This window comes from Nyctereutes procyonoides, unplaced genomic scaffold (assembly GCF_905146905.1).
Source record: "Nyctereutes procyonoides isolate TBG_1078 unplaced genomic scaffold, NYPRO_anot_genome, whole genome shotgun sequence".
NCBI lineage: Eukaryota > Metazoa > Chordata > Mammalia > Carnivora > Canidae > Nyctereutes > Nyctereutes procyonoides.
Genome location: NW_026575024.1, coordinates 24,048,591 through 24,068,648, shown reverse-complemented (window position 1 = coordinate 24,068,648; position 20,058 = coordinate 24,048,591). Strand labels below are relative to the sequence as shown.

The 20,058-nt window shown below is 37.3% G+C and overlaps 1 protein-coding gene across 6 annotated transcripts in view; it reads right to left on the bottom strand.

Moving 5' to 3' along the window:
* The window catches only part of NCOA6 (nuclear receptor coactivator 6), an 85,829-nt gene that overhangs the window by 47,358 nt on the left and 18,413 nt on the right, over nucleotides 1-20,058 (bottom strand). For 5 of the 6 annotated variants that reach the window (XM_055345719.1, XM_055345744.1, XM_055345751.1 and 2 more), the window contains 4 exons: nucleotides 11,207-11,309; nucleotides 9,658-9,730; nucleotides 5,972-6,253; nucleotides 325-480 (listed from right to left, as the gene is read on the bottom strand). In XM_055345719.1, coding sequence (XP_055201694.1) covers nucleotides 325-480; nucleotides 5,972-6,206 — 391 coding nt within the window. In that variant the 5' untranslated portion in view covers nucleotides 6,207-6,253; nucleotides 9,658-9,730; nucleotides 11,207-11,309. The remainder of the gene's footprint in view (nucleotides 1-324; nucleotides 481-5,971; nucleotides 6,254-9,657; nucleotides 9,731-11,206; nucleotides 11,310-20,058) is intronic. The other variant, XM_055345736.1, reaches the window with a different exon arrangement.

Genomic DNA, 20,058 nt, shown 5'->3' with positions numbered 1-20,058 from the left:
GAAATACTAATGCTTATTTGGTTGAAGGAAACAAATGAAATTAGGTATTCTTTAAAAGACAAATCAGTTCCTGGTCAGTGTGCCAATAAATTCCAAATCTGACACACTGACAGACAAAATCAGGCAAGGGAATGGAGTCTGAGACTGTGGATGCTAAAGCATCAGAATCCAGACAAAGCCTCAATTCCTCTTTATCCTATGGTGCTGCAATGTGAAGCACAGGTTACATGAGTTACCTGGCATTCTGAAACACGAGAGGAACAGACAAGCAGCACAGAAAATTCTACATCCTACTCTTGTTATGATTTGGGTCCAGATGGGCACCTTCAATTTGAACGGAGAGGATCCCCAGATCCCGAAGCTGCTGGTTGTTGCTCTGAGCCAGGATCCGTAACCGCTCCGCTGCTTCCCGGGGGATGTTGAATGTCACACGCACACTGTTCCAGGGCTCCACCTTCTGTACCTTTAGCTTGCTGGATTCTTGGTCATGAAAGAAAGCGAATTAATAAATATTAGTAATTTTTTAGCCACCAGAAAACATGAAACAAACAAACCAAAAGCAAAAGAACAAAGCAGAGCATTGGCTTGCAGTAGCTTTGAGAGGTGTCTTTGGCATTAGGTAGATTTCAAATCAAATCCCAGCTCTACCACTTAGCACCTGGGTGACCATGAACAAATTATTTAAGTTTTCTGAAACTTACCTTCCTCTTCATGTAAAAACTACTTCATGAGATTTTGAGTAATAAATGAGAAAATATATGTCCAAACCCTAGAATAGGATCTGACACACACACTGAATACATGGAAAGCAGTAAGATGGAGAAGGGAATGCAAGAGAGGTAAGTTTAAATGAATAGACTAGGGTCTAGTTCTGGACTCAGTTAAATGTATGTGAACTGGCATCATGAGACCATGTAGTCTCAAATTTCAGTGAAATTCTGTAAAAAATGGGATGCAGATTATGCCAGTTCATATTCATATTTAAATATTAATGAGTATCTCTGTGCAAGACAGTCACAGAGAGGGAGAAAACATTTCTTCCAATGTCCTATAAATGTTTCAATTTAAGAAGGGTTTAAGTCTTTTTTGATCTAAATTTTTTTTCCCTGCTTTAAGAGTATAATTTTCACTGAAGCACACTGAAGGAAAAAAACAATGTAATTTGATAACAAAGCTTCAGTGAGGATATGAAAACATTACATTTCAACAAGTATGAAAAGTCAATGCAAACTTTAGGACTTTTTTTTTTTTTTTAAGATTTCATTTATTTATTCATGAGAAACACACACAGAGAGAGAGGCAGAGATATAGACAGAGGAAGAAGCAGGCTCCCTCCCGGGAGCCTGATGCAGGACTTGATCCCTGGACCCTGGGGTCATGACGTGAGCCAAAGGTCGACGACCCTCAACCACTGAGCCACCCAGGTGCAGGACATGTTTTTGAAAGAATATACAAAAGTTAATAGAGGAGGTTAAGTGTTGTTTGTAATTGTGTTTTACAGATAGAAAAGTAAATCCCAGTCCCAGTTAGCTGATAAAAAAATTTTTTTCAACAACCCAGACAACATAATTTTCCCTTTTGTTATGAACTTGGCTAAATTAAATCTTTGGTATCCTCTATTCAGTTCGCATTTCGATATAAAGGAAATGGGTCATACAGGTATATGTGTTGTCAAAATCAGATCTACCTACAGACCGAGGAAAGTACCTACATGTTGCCTAAAGCCCCTTCTAGCTCCAAAACCACTATACCTTGAAAGTTAACTTATCCAAACATGGAGTTCACTTGTTCTAATGTGGAAAAAAGAAACTACTTGCTAAGAGCAGTGAGGTAATACAACCACAGAAATTTAGAAGGGATTAGGCAATAATTAGTTCAAGTCTATTTTACAGATGAGGAAACTGAGGTCAAGAGAGGCTGTGATCTGCCTAGAATCTTGTGGTCACCTACCAGCATCAGAGATGGCATTAACATCCAGCTCTGATTCTCAGGTCAATTTACTTTCCATGACACTTATGCCTCTGAATAGCAAAAAGTAGGAAAGCTAGAGATCCTGATTCCATGGAGTGTTAGGTGCTATAGGGCTTCTTCTCAATCTAAAGAGTACTAGAATTTTATACAAAGTTTAAACAAACATCAAATTTGTTTATGGTATTATCTATTTGTGATATGGTTATTAAAAAATCCTTGTCTATAAAATGGTTATATTTTATCAAAAATTTTAACTTCTATCATACCTGAGAAGATTTGACTTAATATACTTTTGGACCAAGAATACAATCTTATATATGGTGATAACATCATAAATCTGGGTTTGGTAATTTATTTGAAAGCCACAAATAAACTGATTCAGCTATCTATCTTTTATTTTATTTTTTAATGCAAAATTAAAGCCCCACTGTGGTGCTTGAACTCACAACCTGGAGGTCAAGGTCACAAATTCTACCAGCTGAGCCAGCCAAGAGCCCCTGATTCAGCAATTTAAACCAAGAAAAAATGTGAGTAATTAAGAGCAATGAACAATTTCATGCTCACTGACACTCTTTTCCCTGTGTAATATGATAAATTACAACTATAATATATATTTAATTTCATGTATGCTGTTCTAAGCTGGAAAGGCTCTTATATTCTGACCATAATTATGGTGACAATGATGGCAGTAACTGCAACTTTAACACATAACATTCCCTAATACTATGCTTTACACAGAAAAAACACACATACAAAGCCCTTGAGAAAATGACAGCTTCCCTCCTAACATCAAATCTCAAAGGAAAAGAAAAACAACACTAAGCCTAAAAATCTAATCACTACTTGATCACATCAGGATTTGTGATAGAAGAATAAAATCTAGCGGTGCCTGGGTGGCACAGTCAGTTAAGCATCCAACTCTTGGTTTCAGCTCAGGTCATGCTCTCAGGGTGCTGAGATTGAGCCCCACTTTGGGCTCCATGCTCGGTGTGAAGTCGGCTTGAGATTCTCTCTCTCCTCACCCTTCGTGCTCCCTCTCTCACAAATTAAATAAGTAAATCTTTTTTTAAAAAAGAAAATAATAAAATCTAGGCTTTTTTGTCGATGAGAGTAGATAACTGTACTAACCAGAAATGATTCAGAACATCTAAACCAAGGTTCAAAAACACAAATGCCCACAAGACCCAGACATGTAGTCTAAATGTATGAAGAAGCCAGAGAGGAGCAATGTGAGATGAGGGCCTGCCCTAAATAGAAGCTGCTCCTGAGCACCATCAGGAAAAGAAAGTTCAATGTTTATAGATCTTTCATTTTTAGTGCTAAATCCAAAGTCTGGATTTGTATGTAAAATATTTCAATTTTAAAAGCATCGGCAATGAAATTCAGACATTAAAAAAATAAAAAAACGAAAGTAGAGCCATAACACAACAAGCTGCCAGCTGGGTAACCTTTCATCTAAAATTTAAGAAAATGGGGCACCTGGGTGGTTCAGTGGTTGAGTGTCTGCCTTTGGCTCAGGTCATGATCCTGGGGTCCCGGGATCAAATCCTGCATCAGGCTCCCCACAGGGAGTCTGCTTCTCCCTCTGCCTGTGTCTCTCATGAATAAATAAAAGAGAATCTTAAAAATAAATAAATAAAACTTAAGAAAACATATTTCATGTACGTTTAAGTAGAACCATGAAATAAAAGTTTTTTTAAGCTTTAAGGGGCCTTCAAGCTCCAGTATTGAAGAAAGGAATGGAAACTGAAGTTTGGAGTGTTAAAAACAATAAATAAACATGGGTCTTAAGAATTAACTCGTATACATTAGAGCAGATAATTTAAGGATTACTATGTTAAGCAATACCTTATCATGTTCAGTTTCTCCATGTAGTTAAAAGAAATACAACAGCATTTTTATTTAAAAACAAATTCTACCTCTCTGATTTCAAGCTATATTACATAGCTATAGTAATAATAACAGTACGGTATTGGCATAAAAAAAAACCACACAGATTAATGAAACAAAATAGAAAGCCCAGAAATAAACCCACACATATACGGTTGATTAATTTATGACAAAGAAGCCAAGAATATGCAAAGGACAGTCTCTTCAATAAATGATGCTGGGGAAACTAGACAGCCACATGCAAAGGAATGAAACTGGATCACTATCTTATACCATACACAAAAGTTAACTCAAAATAGATTAAAGACTTGATGTAAGACCTGAAACCATAAAACTAGAAGAAAACATAGGTGGTAAGCTCCTTAACATTGGTCTTGGCAATTTTTTTAAAATGTGACACTAAAAGCAAAAGAAACAGAATCTAACAAGTGGAACCACATCAAACTAAAAAGCTTCTGCAGAGCAAAGGAAACCATCAAGAAAATGAAAAGGCAATCTACTAAATGGGAGAAAATATTTGCAAATCATGCATCTGATAAGGAATTAATATCCAGGGATCCCTGGGTGGCACAGCGATTTAGCGCCTGCCTTTGGCCCAGGGCGCGATCCTGGAGATCCGGGATCGAATCCCACGTTGGGCTCCCGGTGCATGGAGCCTGCTTCTCCCTCTGCCTGTGTCTCTGCCTCTCTCTCTGTGTGTGACTATCATAAATAAATAAAAATTAAAAAAAAAAAGGAATTAATATCCAAAATATATAAAGAAATGAGACAACTTGCTAGCAAAAATCCAAACAATCCAATTAAAAATTGGGCAGAAGATCTGAATAGACTTTTTTCCAAAGACTACATGTATATGACCAACAGGTACATGAAAGGTGATCAACGTCACTAATCATTATGGAAATGCAAATCAAAACCACAATGAGGTATCATCTCATATCTGTTAGAATGGTTATTAACGACCAAAAAAAAAAAAGTGTTGGCAAGGATGCAGAGAAAAGAGGAACCTTCGCATAGTGTTAGTAAGAATGTAAACTGGTGCGGCCAGTTTGTGGAAAACAGTATGGAGTTTCCTCAAAAAAATTAAAAATAAAACATATGATCCAGCAATTCTACTTTTGAGTATTTACTTGAAGAAAACAAAACCAATAACTCAAAAAGATATCTAGACCCTTCATGTTCACTGCAGCATTATTTATAAAAGCAGATACAGAAACAACCTAAATGTCTGTGGATAGATGAATGAACAAAGAAAATGTAAGAAAATGTGAGAAAATATATATACCCATTATATATATATTATATATATATTGATATATATATAAATCTCACATACGTATATATGATATATATATATATCAATCTCACATATATATCTATGTATCTAATGGAGTATTATTCAGCTATAAATAAGAATTTTGCCATTTACAACAAATATGGATGAACCCTCAGGGCATTATGGTAAGTGAAATAAGCAGACAAATACAGTAAGATCTCACTGACATGTGGAATCTTGAAATACAAAACGAAACAAAACCAAAAACACCAAGTTCATAGATATAGGGAACATAATGGTAGTTGACAGAGGTTAAAATGAGGGGTGGGGAGTGGGTGAAATGGGTAAAGGGGGTCAAAAGGTACAGAGTTCCAGTTATTGTCATAGGGATGTAATGTACAGCATAGTGACTATGATTAGTAATACTTTATTGCATATTTTCAAGTTGCTAAGAGAGTCTATCTCAAAAATTCTCATTACAAGAAAACTGTGGGCATTATACTATATATTGGCAAATTGAATTAAGTAAAAAATTTTGAAAAAATCAAGAAAACAAAATTATAAGTATATATGGTGACAGATGTTAACTAGACTTATTGTGATGATCATTCACAATATATAAAAATATGGAATGGTATGTTGTATATCTGAAGCTAATATAATGTATATTATGTCAACTATACCTCATTAAAAAAATTCTAAAATTCTAATCCTGCACTTAAAATCAGCCTTTCAATCCAGTATAGTTTTACTTTGTAAAACTCAAGAAAATTACAGAAGAGCAAACACTTTAAAAAAAAGAGTAACAAGAAGAAAATAATTAAAGCAAATTACCCATGTGTAACAAATTGGGCACATTCTCCAATATTGCGTCCAATTTCCATTTGAAGTCTTTATCATCTATATTTCCTTTGAAGGCCACAAAGATTGTGGAAACCTCCAAAATATTCTCACTTTTTGCGTCATCATCTTCTAGTCCAGAATCAAAATCCATCTCTGAGTCTTCCATTGTTGATGAACACAAGGAAGTATAGATGTCTTCTAAGTTTGGAAGGTCATCCAAAACCATGGTGAATATTATTCCAGTAGCATATGCCAAATGGAGAATAAGAAAACCTTTGAAAAAAGAAAATTAAAAAGGTATTATAAGTGCATAATTATAAAATCAACAATGTATAACCCACTGTTCTGTGAAAACTATAATTTATTTGCCAGATAATAAAAATTGAGAAATTACAAAGAGGATAAACTAATTAAGATATTCTGTAATAATTAGTTTTTTTAAAAAGACTTTATTTGAGAGAGAGAGAGAAAGAGAGTACAAGCAGGGGGAATGGCAGGCAGGAGAGGCAGAAGCAGAGTCTCCGCTGAGCAGGGAGCCCAATGTGGGGCTTGATGCCAGGACTCTGGGATCATGACCGGAGTCAAAGGCAGATGCTTATTAACCAACTGAGTCACCCAGGTGCCCCTAATAACTAGTTCTTAAAAATATTTAAAATAGGGGCAGCACCTGGGTGGCTCAGTTGGTTGAGCGTCGGACTCCTGATTTCAACTCAGGTCATGATCTCGGGGTCATGGGATCAAGTCCCACATTAGACTCTAGTCAGGGTGGAATCTGCTTTTCTCCCTCTCCCTCTTCCCCTCCTTCTCACTCTCTCTCTCTCTCTCTTTCTCTCAAATAAATAATTTTTGAAAAATACTTGAAATAAAACTTTGCCAGTTTTAAGTAAAGTTCCTTTTATTATAATTTCTATGTCTATTATGTCATAGGCTACTTTTGGGTAAGCCTATAATATGGGGAGGAGGGAACAGAGATCACAAGAAAATAAAACAAGTTATATTTGGAGAATAATTTATATAAGTCTTTGGCCCACTGAGCAAGGGGCTCCCTGAGACTCTTTGTTACTCTATCCCGACAAAAGTTTCAGAGGAGCCAATGTTTTTAGAGCCTTTCTCTTTCTCTAATCTGAAAAGCACAACTTGACCCAATTAAAAAAAAAAATCCAGAGGACTACTTAAAATCCTAAAGTCTTGAGGACCCTTTAAAACAATGTTTAGGGGATCCCTGGGTGGCTCAGCGGTTTGGCGCCTGCCTTTGGCCCAGGGTGCGATCCTGGGGTCCTGGGATCGAGTCCCGCATCAGGCTCCTGATGTGGAGCCTGCTTCTCCCTCTGCCTGTGTCTCTGCCTCTCTATTTCTCTCTATCGTGAATAAATAGATAAAATCTTAAAAAAAAAAAAAAAACAACGTTTAAAGGGTTATTAGTAGTTATATGGCTAAAAATAATAATTCAGGAAAAAAACAAACAAAAAATGTTTTTAAATACTTTTAGGAAAGGAAAAGAAATGGTTAACACATGTTTCTGGAGGGAAAGAACTTTGTCCAGGACATAACTAAATTACTTTTAAACTTTTAGATCTGGGCAGCCCCGGTGGCTCAGCAGTTTGGTGCCGCCTTCAGTCCAGGGCCTGATCCTGGAGACCCAGGATCGAGTCCCCTGTCAGGCTCCCTGCATGCAGCCTGCTTCTCACTCTGCCTGTGTCTCTGCCCCCCCCCCCAAAGTGTCTCTCATGAATAAATAAATTTTTAGATCTAGAAAAATCACATTATCTGCTATTTTCAGTTACGTCGTCTACCAAAGAGTACATGTACTAGAGATCACATTATGTGGCCATTTTCTTCATTAGCTTTGGGACTGAAGATCACATTCTTAACCCAAAAGTGAGTGAATATTAAGAATAACATGGAAACATAAGAACCGGGCAGCCCCAGTGGCGCAGCAGTTTAGCGCCTCCTGCATCCTGCAGCCTGGGGTGTAATCCTGGAGACCCGGGATCGAGTCCCACATCGGGCTTCCAGCATGGGGCCTGCTTCTCCCTCTGCCTCTCTCTTGCTCTCTTTCTGAATGAATAAATAAATAAATCTTAAAAAAAAAAAAAGAAACATAAGAACCTCATACAACTCTTCTAACTTAAAAACATTCCTTACATAAACTATAATTACAACTTTGTGTTTTTTAAAAGATGGATAAGGAAAAAGAGCCGAAAAGAAATTCACAAAAATGCAGTGATTGTTCTAGGTTGGTAAGATCACTGGTAAATTTTCTTTTCCTATTTTCCAAATACACTAGAAGTCACTGCAGATATGCAAAGCTAAATATGCTGTAACATGGTTATATTACCAGCACAAACGGAAAAAATGTATCAACTTTTAAAAACTGTTTAACTTTTTTTCTTTTTCTATTTTAAAAGTCACTTAAACTTCTTAAGAATAAAGACTTTCGGGATCCCTGGGTGGCACAGCGGTTTGGCGCCTGCCTTTGGCCCAGGGCACGATCCTGGAGACCCAGGATCGAATCCCACGTCAGGCTCCCAGTGCATGGAGCCTGCTTCTCCATCTGCCTATGTCTCTGCCTCTCTCTCTCTCTCACTGTGTGCCTATCATAAATAAATAAAATAAAAAAAAATAATAAATTTAAAAAAAAAAAAAGAATAAAGACTTTCCCAAAACCAATTTAAGCTAAAATCTTAGGGGGAAAAAACATTCCTCTGTTTTAAGTATGAAAAACAAAACCCAATCCTTCGAACAGAGTACCTTACAGTTTGGCAAGTATATCATTTTCTAGTACTGTGATTATTACAAAGGAATAGTGTGATTTGGGTGGTTAAAAAACAATAGCGTTCAAGAAATCCCTCATAAATACTGTTGCCTTTAGTCAACTAACATCTGTACTTCACAGATTTAAAGAACTTTAGAGGTAAATAAACAAGACTAAGAAAGCTTTTAGGGCTTAAAAGCTGCTGTTCATTAGGAAAATGCTGATAACTGCTGAGACTGCCTAAAATACTGGAGCTATTCCATAGTTGGGATGACTGCAAGAAGGATTTTAAATTTAAGATATGTTTTCTAAAAGAATGTTTAACTGGAAAGAAGGAGGCCAACTAAAAACCTTGGATTTTCATAGTCTTCCAAAAAGGTGACATCAATCATGCCATGAAGGCTAATTTTTATTTTTTAATTTATTTATTCAAGAGAGACACAAAGAGAGAGAGGCAGAGAAGTAGGCTCCCTGTGGGGGCCTGATGCAGATGAAGAAGTAGGCTCCCTGTGGAGAGCCTGATTCAGAACTTGATCCCAGGGTCCTGAGCTGAAGGCAGATGCTTAACCAATGAGCCACCCAGGCGGGAATCACTGCTAATTTTTTAAAAAGATTGATTGACTTAGAGAGAGAGAGAGTAGGGGGAAGGGCAAAGGGAGAAAGAGAGAGAATCTCAAGCAGATGCCCTGCTGAGCACAGAGCCTGACGTAGGGGCTGGATATCATAACCCTGAGATCATGACTTGAGCTGAAATCTAGACTCAGACATTTAACCGACAATGGCAAAATGTTAATAAAGGTTAAATATAGGTGATGGGTATATAGGTGTTCATTATACTATTGTTTATAGTATAATTTTTTAAAATGTTTGAAATTGTTCATAATAAAAATGTTTTTAAAAGAAAAGAAAAAAGCAAGCATACCAGCAACAAACTACTGCTCCGAGGTAAAACTCCACCAGACATCAGGATGGCTTAGAAGCTTACTTATGAACACCTTCCAAATCATAGGATTAAAAATAAATATACGTAAACATGTGTATTTGTAAATATATAAATTTATATTATTTATAACTTGTTATGTTTAAGTACATGAATTTATATATCAGATATATTATACATATAACTGCTAATATGCACCAGATTTACATTTAGATCTGAAGATAAAGGATTGGTGTAGGTAGCTGAATAATGAGTAAAAGACTGTCACAGGTTATTCAGATTATCAACTTGGCTGCCATTTAAACAAAAGACAAGGCCCTATGTTGAAATCACAAATTCCCATACTCACAGGGGTCGGGCAAATAAAATAAGAGAAGTACACTGGATATTAAATGCATTTGCACATACTGTATAAATGATCTGGGCAACAGGAAACTCACAAACCCATCCATGTTAAGCAGTCACTACTCTGCTCTAGCCTATTACTTTCTTTTTGGAAAGATGGGAGGGGTTGTACAGGCCCAGCACTAGTAGATGTTCTAAATTTTAAGAAAAGACTAAAATCCATATATTCAGTGAATATCTCCAGATTTTAAAATAGTTTTACATTTTTGGAAAATACTGCAGGCTAAATGAAACATGCTGTAGTTGCATAAGACTCAACCATCAGTTTTCAATTTCTTTCTTTCTTGCTGTCTTTCTTTCTTGCTTTCTTTCTTTTTTTTCAGTTTTCAATTTCTATGACTTATATGATTGACTAGTCCAACATTAGGTCTGGGTGAATTATGCAGGGTTTGGTATAGTGCTGGCAGAGACCAGATATTTAAAATGCATTTAATCATTATGATGTGCCAGGGCACCTGGGTGGCTCAGTCAGTTCAGTGTCCAACTCCTGATTTCACTTCAGGTCATGATCTCAGGGTCATGAGACTGAGCTCTACTTTGGGCTCCTCACTCAGTGTGGAGTCTGCTTGAGATTCTCTCTCTCTCTCTCTGCCTTTCCCACTTATGCTGTCTCTCATAAATAAATAAATCTTAAAAAAAAAATGTTATGATGTGCTTCCTGAGAGGCCTGTAGACTCTCTAAGATAAAGAAAAAGAAATCAAGGTTTCAACCCCAGAGGAACAGAAAGCACTCAACTTAGTGAATTTTGGGTTTCATTAAACATGCTGATGCCTCCCATAACTGGCTGAAGGACCATCTTCTCTTTTTTTTTTTTTTAAGATTTTATTTATTTATTCATGAGAGACACACAGAGAGAGGCAGAGACAGGCAGAGGGAGAAGCAGGCTCCATGCAGGGAGCCTGATGTGGGACTCAATCTCGGGACTCCAGGATCATGCCCTGAGCCGAAGGCAGACGCTTAACCGCTGAGCCACCCAGGCATCCCAAAGACCACCTTCTCCTTTGACAATATGCCAGATGATGAAGGAAACAGTTTTTTTATTTGCTATGTGACTTTGGTAGAGTAATTCTGTTGCAAGGAATTAAGTTGAGCCTTAACTACTCTTTTACATAATATTTCACTTACCAAAATGTCTTTAATTTTTATCATTTATCCAGGTCATCTTCTAAGTCCAAACAAGCTGGCATTTTTAGGGCCAGTATTTCAAGGCAGCAGCCAAATAAAAATTCTAAAAAAGAGAGAGAGAGAAAATAAAGTTTCAGTATTACACAGAAATTAAAAATTACAGAGGTGACATCTTTGTAACAGAAGTCAATGCAAGTATCACAAGTTGCCAAGTCAACTTAGACATCTTCAGATGATGTTAAAACATAATTTTCATTAAGTCTACAAAATATATCTTTTTTTCTGAAATTAAACCACTATTCAACAAGCATTTCAAAGACTATGGATTCAAAACTCAGGGACAAACTGATCAAAATGGATATGGAATTTTAGAATCTCATGAAGGTGGGAAAAATTAATTTTTCACTAAATGGGTGTAAGTAGCCATGTAGGGAAAAAAAGAAATTAGAGCTATAACTCATATCAAGAGAACTCCAAATGGACCCAAAACTTCAATGTAACAAATGAAACCCTACAAGTATTAGAAGTACAGAAGAAATATTTATAACTTTGGAGTGGATAGGGATTTTCTAACCATGACTCTAAATACAACGCCATTAAAATAAAACTGGTGGATTTGAATACATAAAAAAATCAAAGAATTCTGCAAAGCAAAAAACACCATAAGTAAAGCAAAACAAACCCCTAACAAACAACAAAATGACAAAGTAAGAAAAAATACTGGCAATCATATCACTGATGAAAGAGCAAATCTCCAATATATAAACATACTATAGAAAAAACATAGGCAAAAAAAAAAGAAAGAAAAAAACATACGTTTCTGTATATATGTATGTGCACATATATAGATATATAAAGAGAAGAGCAATTTGGACAAAGTATTATGTCCAAAAATGGACACAGAGTATGATCATAAAATCACTGAAAAGGAAATACAAATGAACTTTAAACATATGAAAAAATATTCATCCTTACATATAAGAAGAAAAAATTTTCTTCATTCATCAGATTAGCAAAAAATTCAAAAATTTAATAATGCACTCTCTTGGCAAGTTTATGGGAAACCAGACATTCTCATTCATTGCAAGTAATAGTCTAACAACAGCAATTAGGTATTATCTATCAAAATTACATTAACACAACAATCTCACTTCAGTTTAGTGATCCAATCCTACAGATACACCTGTTCCCACACTAGATGACATATATACAAGGTTATTCCCTAAAGCATTGTTTGCAACAGCAAGATAGGAAATGATCCAAATGTCCATCAACAGAGAATGATTACATTATAGAACATCTAATAAAAAGGAAATGCAGCAAGAATAAGGATGCTCTCTATGCACTGATATGAGATACTCCCCAAGATACATTGTTGAGAGAAAAAACAAGGAGTAAAACATTCACTACAGTATGCTACTTTTTGTAGAAAAGGAAAAAGTGTTTTATATATGTTAGTATTAAAATAAAATACTCTAGAAGGAAATACAAAAAAATAAAAATTATTATCTTCAAGGTAAAATTTTAGAAATCATGTTGTACCAGAAGGCAAGGAAGCACTCAGACCAATAGGGAGATGTCACAAGGACCTAGGTGCCAGTTTTAAGGGGTTTCTACTAGCAAATTTGTTTTTTTTTTAATTTTTATTTATTTATGATAGTCACAGAGAGAGAGAGAGAGAGAGAGAGAGAGAGAGGCAGAGACACAGGCAGAGGGAGAAGCAGGATCCATGCACCAGGAGCCCGACGTGGGATTCGATCCTGGGTCTCCAGGATCGCGCCCTGGGCCAAAGGCAGGCGCTAAACCGCTGAGCCACCCAGGGATCCCTCTACTAGCAAATTTGAGACAATTTTAGTATTGAAATGAACAATGGCTAAAATTCATTATAATATCATGAATAAATAAGAATCCATAAATACATAATACTAGTTCAGAGAGTAAAAATATTGCTCAGGAATTCACCATTAGGGGTAACTATGACATCAACTCCTTACTCTGAAGACTGATAAAGAAAAAGAATGAAGCAAGCAATTTACTTCTTTTAAGGGTTCATCTTTGGTAAAGAGGGTAATTAGAATGCTAGCTAATAAGTGCAGAAGGAATGAATTTTAAAATCACCATTGTGCAACCTCCAATGAAATAAGTGATTCAGGCAAGGATGATCAAGGGGTGCTAAAAATCATGTGGTGAAAATTGCTGGAAGACAAGATTCCCACGGTACTAAAGGATTATTTCACAGATTACTTCCTAATTGCAAAGAGAAAACAAGTTATCTTTACAATGGAAAGATATGACAGTCACCAGCTTAACCTGGTGATCAAACTCAGTAACAGAGTAATATATATTTTTTAAGATTTTATTTATTTATTTCAAAGAGAGAGAGCACAAGCAGGGGGAACAGCAGGCAGAGGGAGACAGAGAGGAAGAAGCAGGCTCTCCACTGAGCAGGGAGCCCAAGACCCCAGGATCATGACCTGAGCCAAAGGCAGGTACTTAACTGACTGCATCACCCAAGCACCCTGGAGAGTAAGACCTTTTATTTATGCCTCCTGATGTGATGTAACCTTAAGTACCAGTCATCATCTACAATGTATTATCACTCAAAATGCCTAACCTAGATCTAAACATATCTTTAAACTTAATTTCTCCTTTATAGGAAACTCAGGAGATAGAGCAATGAGTACAATTACATGACGAAGTATTCTATTACATGCATGAAGAAATAATCAGATGTAGAATGTGGGATTTGCTACAACAAAAGTGATCTGGTCTCTTCAAAACCCAAAAATAGGGAGAAACAATTCTCAATCAAAAGACTTCAGAAATATAACCACCAAATCCAATGCATGAATGTTACCTACACACACCTTGAAGAAAACAGCCAGAAAATGTTTTTTAGACAGTGGGGAAAACTGGATGTGAAGTTACAGAAGATTTTAGGGCATTCTGAAAAATGTTCTTGGGTGTGAGTGCCTAGGTGGCTTAGTCAGTTGAGCCTCCAACTCTCGGGTTTTGGCTCAGATCATGATCTCAGGGTCTTAAGACTAAGACCCCTGTCAAACTCCCCTTGTTGGGCTCCCTCCTTGGCGAGGAGTCAGCTTGAGATTCTTTCCCTCTGCCCCTCCCCTCACATGCATATGTGCTTGTGTGCACTCACTAATAAATAAATTTCAAAAACAAACAGCAGTGTTTGTGTGGCTCAGGTGGTTAAGCATCTGACTTCCATTCAGGTCATGATCTCAAGGTCCTGAGACTGAGCCCCACCTCAGGCTCTGAGCTCAGCAGGGAGCTTCTCTCTCTCTCTCCCTCCCTCCCTCCCTCTGCCCATCCCACCCTCATGCTCACTCTCTCTATCAAATAAATAAATAAAATCTTAAAACAGAAGTTCTTGAGTGTGGTAATATTATTTGTGATTGTGTAGAAAATGTCCTTATTCTTAGGAGATTCATGGGAAAGTATTTAGGGATAAAGTGTCATAATGTCTGCAACTTATTTTCAAAGTATTCAGCAAAGACAGGTAGCTAGACAGACATGATGCAGATATAGCAAATTATTATCACTGTGTTTTTTCTATGTGTTTGAAATTTTTCATATTAAAAAGCTGGGGAGGAGGGTATAAATAAATCCTGGGAGGGTATAAATAAATCCTGGGTGGCTTAGTTGATTAAGCGTCTGCCTTCAGCTCAGGTCTTAGGTCATGATCTAAGGGTCCCGGGATCCAGTCCCATGTGGTCTGGTCTTTTAACCTCAAGTTCAGCGCCTCTTCCACCATATACTAAATTCTCTTTTTACCAGGGTGATTCCCAGACAATGAACAATTAGCAGAAATACCAAAACCAAGTAATATAGTTTATTTCAGGTCAATTCTCACGCCAAATACTCCAAAATGACTAAAGTCAGAATATCTGAGATCAAATGAGTATATGCCTTGAAAGAACTGCAGTAACTCTCAATTTTGGCTATACATTTGGGAAAATTTTTTTAAAGATTTTTTTTATTTATTCATGAGAGACAGAGAGAGAGAGAGAGAGAGAGAAGCAGAGACACAGGCAGAGGGAGAAGCAGGCTCCATGTAGGGAGCCAGATGTGGGACTCGATCCCGGGACTCCAGGATCACACCCTGGGCCGAAGGCAGGCGCTAAACCGCTGAGCCACCCAGGGATCCCCTATTTGGGAAATTTAAAAAAATATTTGGGAAAATTTAAAAAATAATCCCTGAGTCATATACTATGTACTGTGGCCTAAGTTTTGGGCATTGAAACAGTGGCCAGCTGACTTTAATATGCAACCAAAGTTTAAAAACCACACTTTTCATACATTATTTAATTTACCGTATATGAGGAAACTGAGTCAGGTGGGGAATGTGGCTTAAGAATTTGCTCAAAGAGGGCAGCCCAGGTGGCTCAGCAGTTTAGCGCTGCCTTCAACCCAGAGCCTGATCCTGGAGACCCAGGATCGAGACCCAGGATCGAGTCCCATGTCAGGCTCCCTGCATGGAGCCTGCTTCTCCCTCTGCCTGTGTCTCTGCCTCTCTCTCTCTCTCTCTCTGTGTTTCTCATGAATAAATAAAATCTTTTAAAAAAGAAAAGACTTTTAAAAAAAAAGAATTTGCTCGAAAAAGTGACGGAGAAATGAGAGCTTTTTCTTCTGTTGCTTATTAGAAAATTTGATTGTTTCTTTAAATTTGTTATGTAATACAAACCATATTATTGTGAGAAAATCAAACAAAACATAACTATATAGAATCTAAAAGTGAACTATACCACCCTGTATTCCATCTTGGTTTTTTTTTATGTCCTCGGAGTCCCTTTTCTATGTCCTTTCTATGATCTTGGAGTCCCTTAAACCCTTCTTAGCTTCTATGTTATTATCATTTAGAAAGTGATGAGCTAACATTTTCCAGATCTAAGGACACTATAACTATTTTAATCCTTGGCTATTTGACTTCAATGTTAATCATACTTCCCTGAGGAACTGGAAATCATTTGGTGCAAGGTCTCTAACTCTTTCTTCTTCCACTAGTGGCTGTTGTCCACACTATTCTCATCTCCCTCCTTTCAAAAAGTTAATCTAAGCTGGAAGTTAAAATGGAGGCTACCTAAGAATACCTGGTTCATCTCTATCATTGCCTCCACCCTAATTTTTCAATGGTATTTTCATTGTTATACTTAAGGAAGCAATAAGCGTCAAAGTTATTAACAACACTGGAAATTAGGACTGCGCAGCTCAAAGAATTGTTGGACCCAAAAATTACTTTAATGCCCAAGGCAGGAATGGGGCTTGAAATCCAACAGAAAAGCCAGGCAGGAAGGTAACAGATTTTTAACTGACCCCTATATGCGTGGCTCCATCCCTCCAGCTACCTGCTGTAAAACATCTTTCTCCAGGAGCATCTGGGTGGCTCAGTCAGTTGGGCATTCCACTCTTGGTTTCAGTTCCGGTACTGATCTCAAGGTCGTGAAATCGAACAACCCTGTATCTGCTCCACACTCAGTCCAGTCTGCTATGATTCTCTCCATCCCTCTCCCTCTGCCCCTCCCTACTCCCTGTGCACATGCATGGTACCCACCCCATCCCCACTCAAATAAATAAATCTCTCAAAAAAATTAAAAAATAAAACAGCTCTCCAGAGTAAGCAATGGCAGAGGTGATACCTACACTCTAGCATGACAGACCCATTTAGAATAGTTATTAGCACTATTACATGCCCATGGCTTCCCCTCTCTATTTCAGGTTCTATAACATACAAAGTAGTACATACACATCTTGGAATTTGAAGACAGACACAGGAAGACTTGACCAACCAAAAGCCTTAGGAGCATTATATTCAGGAACCACAGGTATTTGTAGCTTAGGCTTCAAATTATCAAAAACAAATTCTCCTTTCTGAAGTCAAATTACCCAGGCTACAGAAAGGGATCCCCCCCCCCCGCTCCTGTCCCCTCAATCAAATAGGAGGCACATAAATGACTGCTAGACACAAAAAGTATTCCAAAACTATCACCGATTAGTTCTTTAGCTTAACACCTGAAAGGAAAGGACAACTTATAGAGCCAGCAAGCAGCCAGTGAGGTACCTATCTATCTTGTTTATTTGGTAAGTACCAGACCTATACACCCCTATCCTTTTTCAAGGAAGAATAACCGAGGGAAAGGAACATTCCAACACATAAGAGAAACTGCACCTGTAATTCAGAAAGTGAATATGTAAGGAGGAACAGGTTAAATTTTAGATATCAACTACATTATTCTCGGGGGGATCCCTGGGTGGCGCAGTGGTTTAGCGCCTGCCTTTGGCCCAGGGCGCGATCCTGGAGACCCGGGATCGAATCCCACATCGGGCTCCCGGTGCATGGAGCCTGCTTCTCCCTCTGCCTGTGTCTCTGCCTCTCTCTCTCTCTCTCTCTCTCTCTCTCTCTGTGTGACTATCATAAATAAATAAAAAAAACTACATTATTCTCAATAGATTTGATAAAACATTAAAATGAGAGATCAAAGTCCCTAGACAGGAATGAAAAGAAGTAGTTGAGATACAAAAGTGGAAATAATAGAGGAGAAAAAGCAAAGGAAAAATAATGTAAAAAAGTAAATATGTCACCTCAGATTTCAGATCTTTACTAAAAGTTATAAAGAGCAGAATATTTAATTAGATGTATGGGGATGACATATTTGAGAAACTTCCATAATAGAGATGGAAAGGACAAAGTAATGGAAATTATGAAAGAAGATCGATAAAGAGAGAACAAATGAACAGAAACAATAATCAAAGCTTTTTTTGTTTGTTTGTTTTTTGCTTTTTTGTTTTTTTTTTTTTAAGTAGGCTCCATGCCCAACATGGGGCCTGAACTCACAATCCTGAGATCCAGACCACTGAGCCAGCCAGGGGCCCCAATAATCAAAGGTTTTTTAAAAGGGAAATGAATACTTTTCTGAGTCAAAAAATGTTCTGCATCTCTAGCTCAAAAGAGCTCATAAAATACCAGGCAAAATTACTGAAAAGATAGTGACAGCTAGATTTTTTTCTAGTCAAACTTTTAGATTTTAAGGATAAAGAAAATGCCCCACAATCAACCCACAAAGCAATAAAGAAGTCATACACAGATGACCAGAAATCAGGCTGACCTTGGATTTCTGCTTCGTAAGATCAGAAATCAATGGCAAAATAGTAAAGAATTAGGAGTGGAAAATAATGTGACCTAATAATTCTGTCCTCTCCCTGACCAAGCAGTCATTCAGTCTGAAACTAACATAAAGATACTTTTATCAGATACTTTTCTTTTTTTTTTTAAAACTTTTTTTTTTTAAATCTTTTTTATTTATTTATGATAGTCACAGAGAGAGAGAGAGAGAGAGAGAGGCAGAGACACAGGCAGAGGGAGAAGCAGGCTCCATGCACCGGGAGCCCGACGTGGGATTCGATCCAGGGTCTCCAGGATGGCGCCCTGGGCCAAAGGCAGGCGCTAAACCGCTGCGCCACCCAGGGATCCCAGATACTTTTCATAAAAATATTATCTAATAATAATTAACCAAAAACAAAGACCTTGAGACGGGATGAAATCAGCTAAACATGAAGTCTAAAAAATTGTTATAAATATGATTAGCATCAATGCTATTTTTTAAATCATCAACTTCTAATTGTTCAGACAAAATTCTACCTCTTATTGTCCTCCATTCTTTTTCAAACATCTTTCAAATGTTCAGGTACTTAATAGCCTTCAGTTCCTTTCTAATAACCATGGGTTAAATGGGTTTTTCCTATTCAGCTTTATAGCCTTCATGGGAAGACAAATTCTAAGCACAAATGAAGAGTGTGAATTCTGGGCCTTTAATACGCAACATCCAGAAGTGTCTACAAAGGTGCAAGACTAGCCAGCCGTACTACAGTTACACAGTCATCAGAAATTGGCCACTTACCATCGTCTCTACTCCTTTACAGCCATTTTGAATGATTGCTAACCCTAACCCTATTTCTAACTCATAACTCTAACACTACCCTAAATCCTCTAAGTAAGGAATGGAATACTATGCTCCTTATCCTTGACATTTAACTGTATCTATTACTTGGGATTGGGATTTTTTTCCTTTCTATATTATTTTTCTATTTATTCAATGCTGCTTATTTATTGAATAAAGAGCACTGAATAAAAGCTATTTTTAAAAAAATCATTAAAAAGGAAGATCTATAAGATATGAAATAAAGATGAACTATTACTAGTCACCATTATCTTCATCTGAGTACTATGAACAATTCTGCTAATACGTTCAAAAATTCTGTTGTTAATTTAATGGGTTAAGTTCTCCTTTTAAAGGGTAAAGAGGGGCAGCCCAGGTGGCTCAGCAGTTTAGCGCCGCCTTCAGCCCAGGGCCTGATCCTGGAGACCCGGGATTAAGTCCCATGTCAGGCTCCCTGCATGGAGCCTGCTTCTCCTTCTGCCTGTGTAACTGCCCCCCCCCCCATGAATAAATAAATAAAATATTTATAAATAAATAATAAATAATAAAGAGTTATAGACTAGATCAAAGAGCATTTGTGTATTCCAGATACCTCATATAACAGAAACCATATAATAACTGATCTTTTGTGACCAGCTTCTTTCACTTCGCATGTTTTGAAGGTGTTGGAGCAAATAACATTTTTTTAAAAGATTTTATTCATTTATTCATGAGAGACAGAGAGAGAGAGGTAAAGACACAGGCAGAGGGAGAAGCAGGCTCCATTCAGGGAGCCCGATGTGGGACTGGATCCTGGAACTCCAGGATCACACCCTAGGCCGAAGGCAGGCACTTAAACCACTGAGCCACCCAGGGATCCTGCAAGTAACATTTTTAAAATCACCAAACAATATCCCTTAC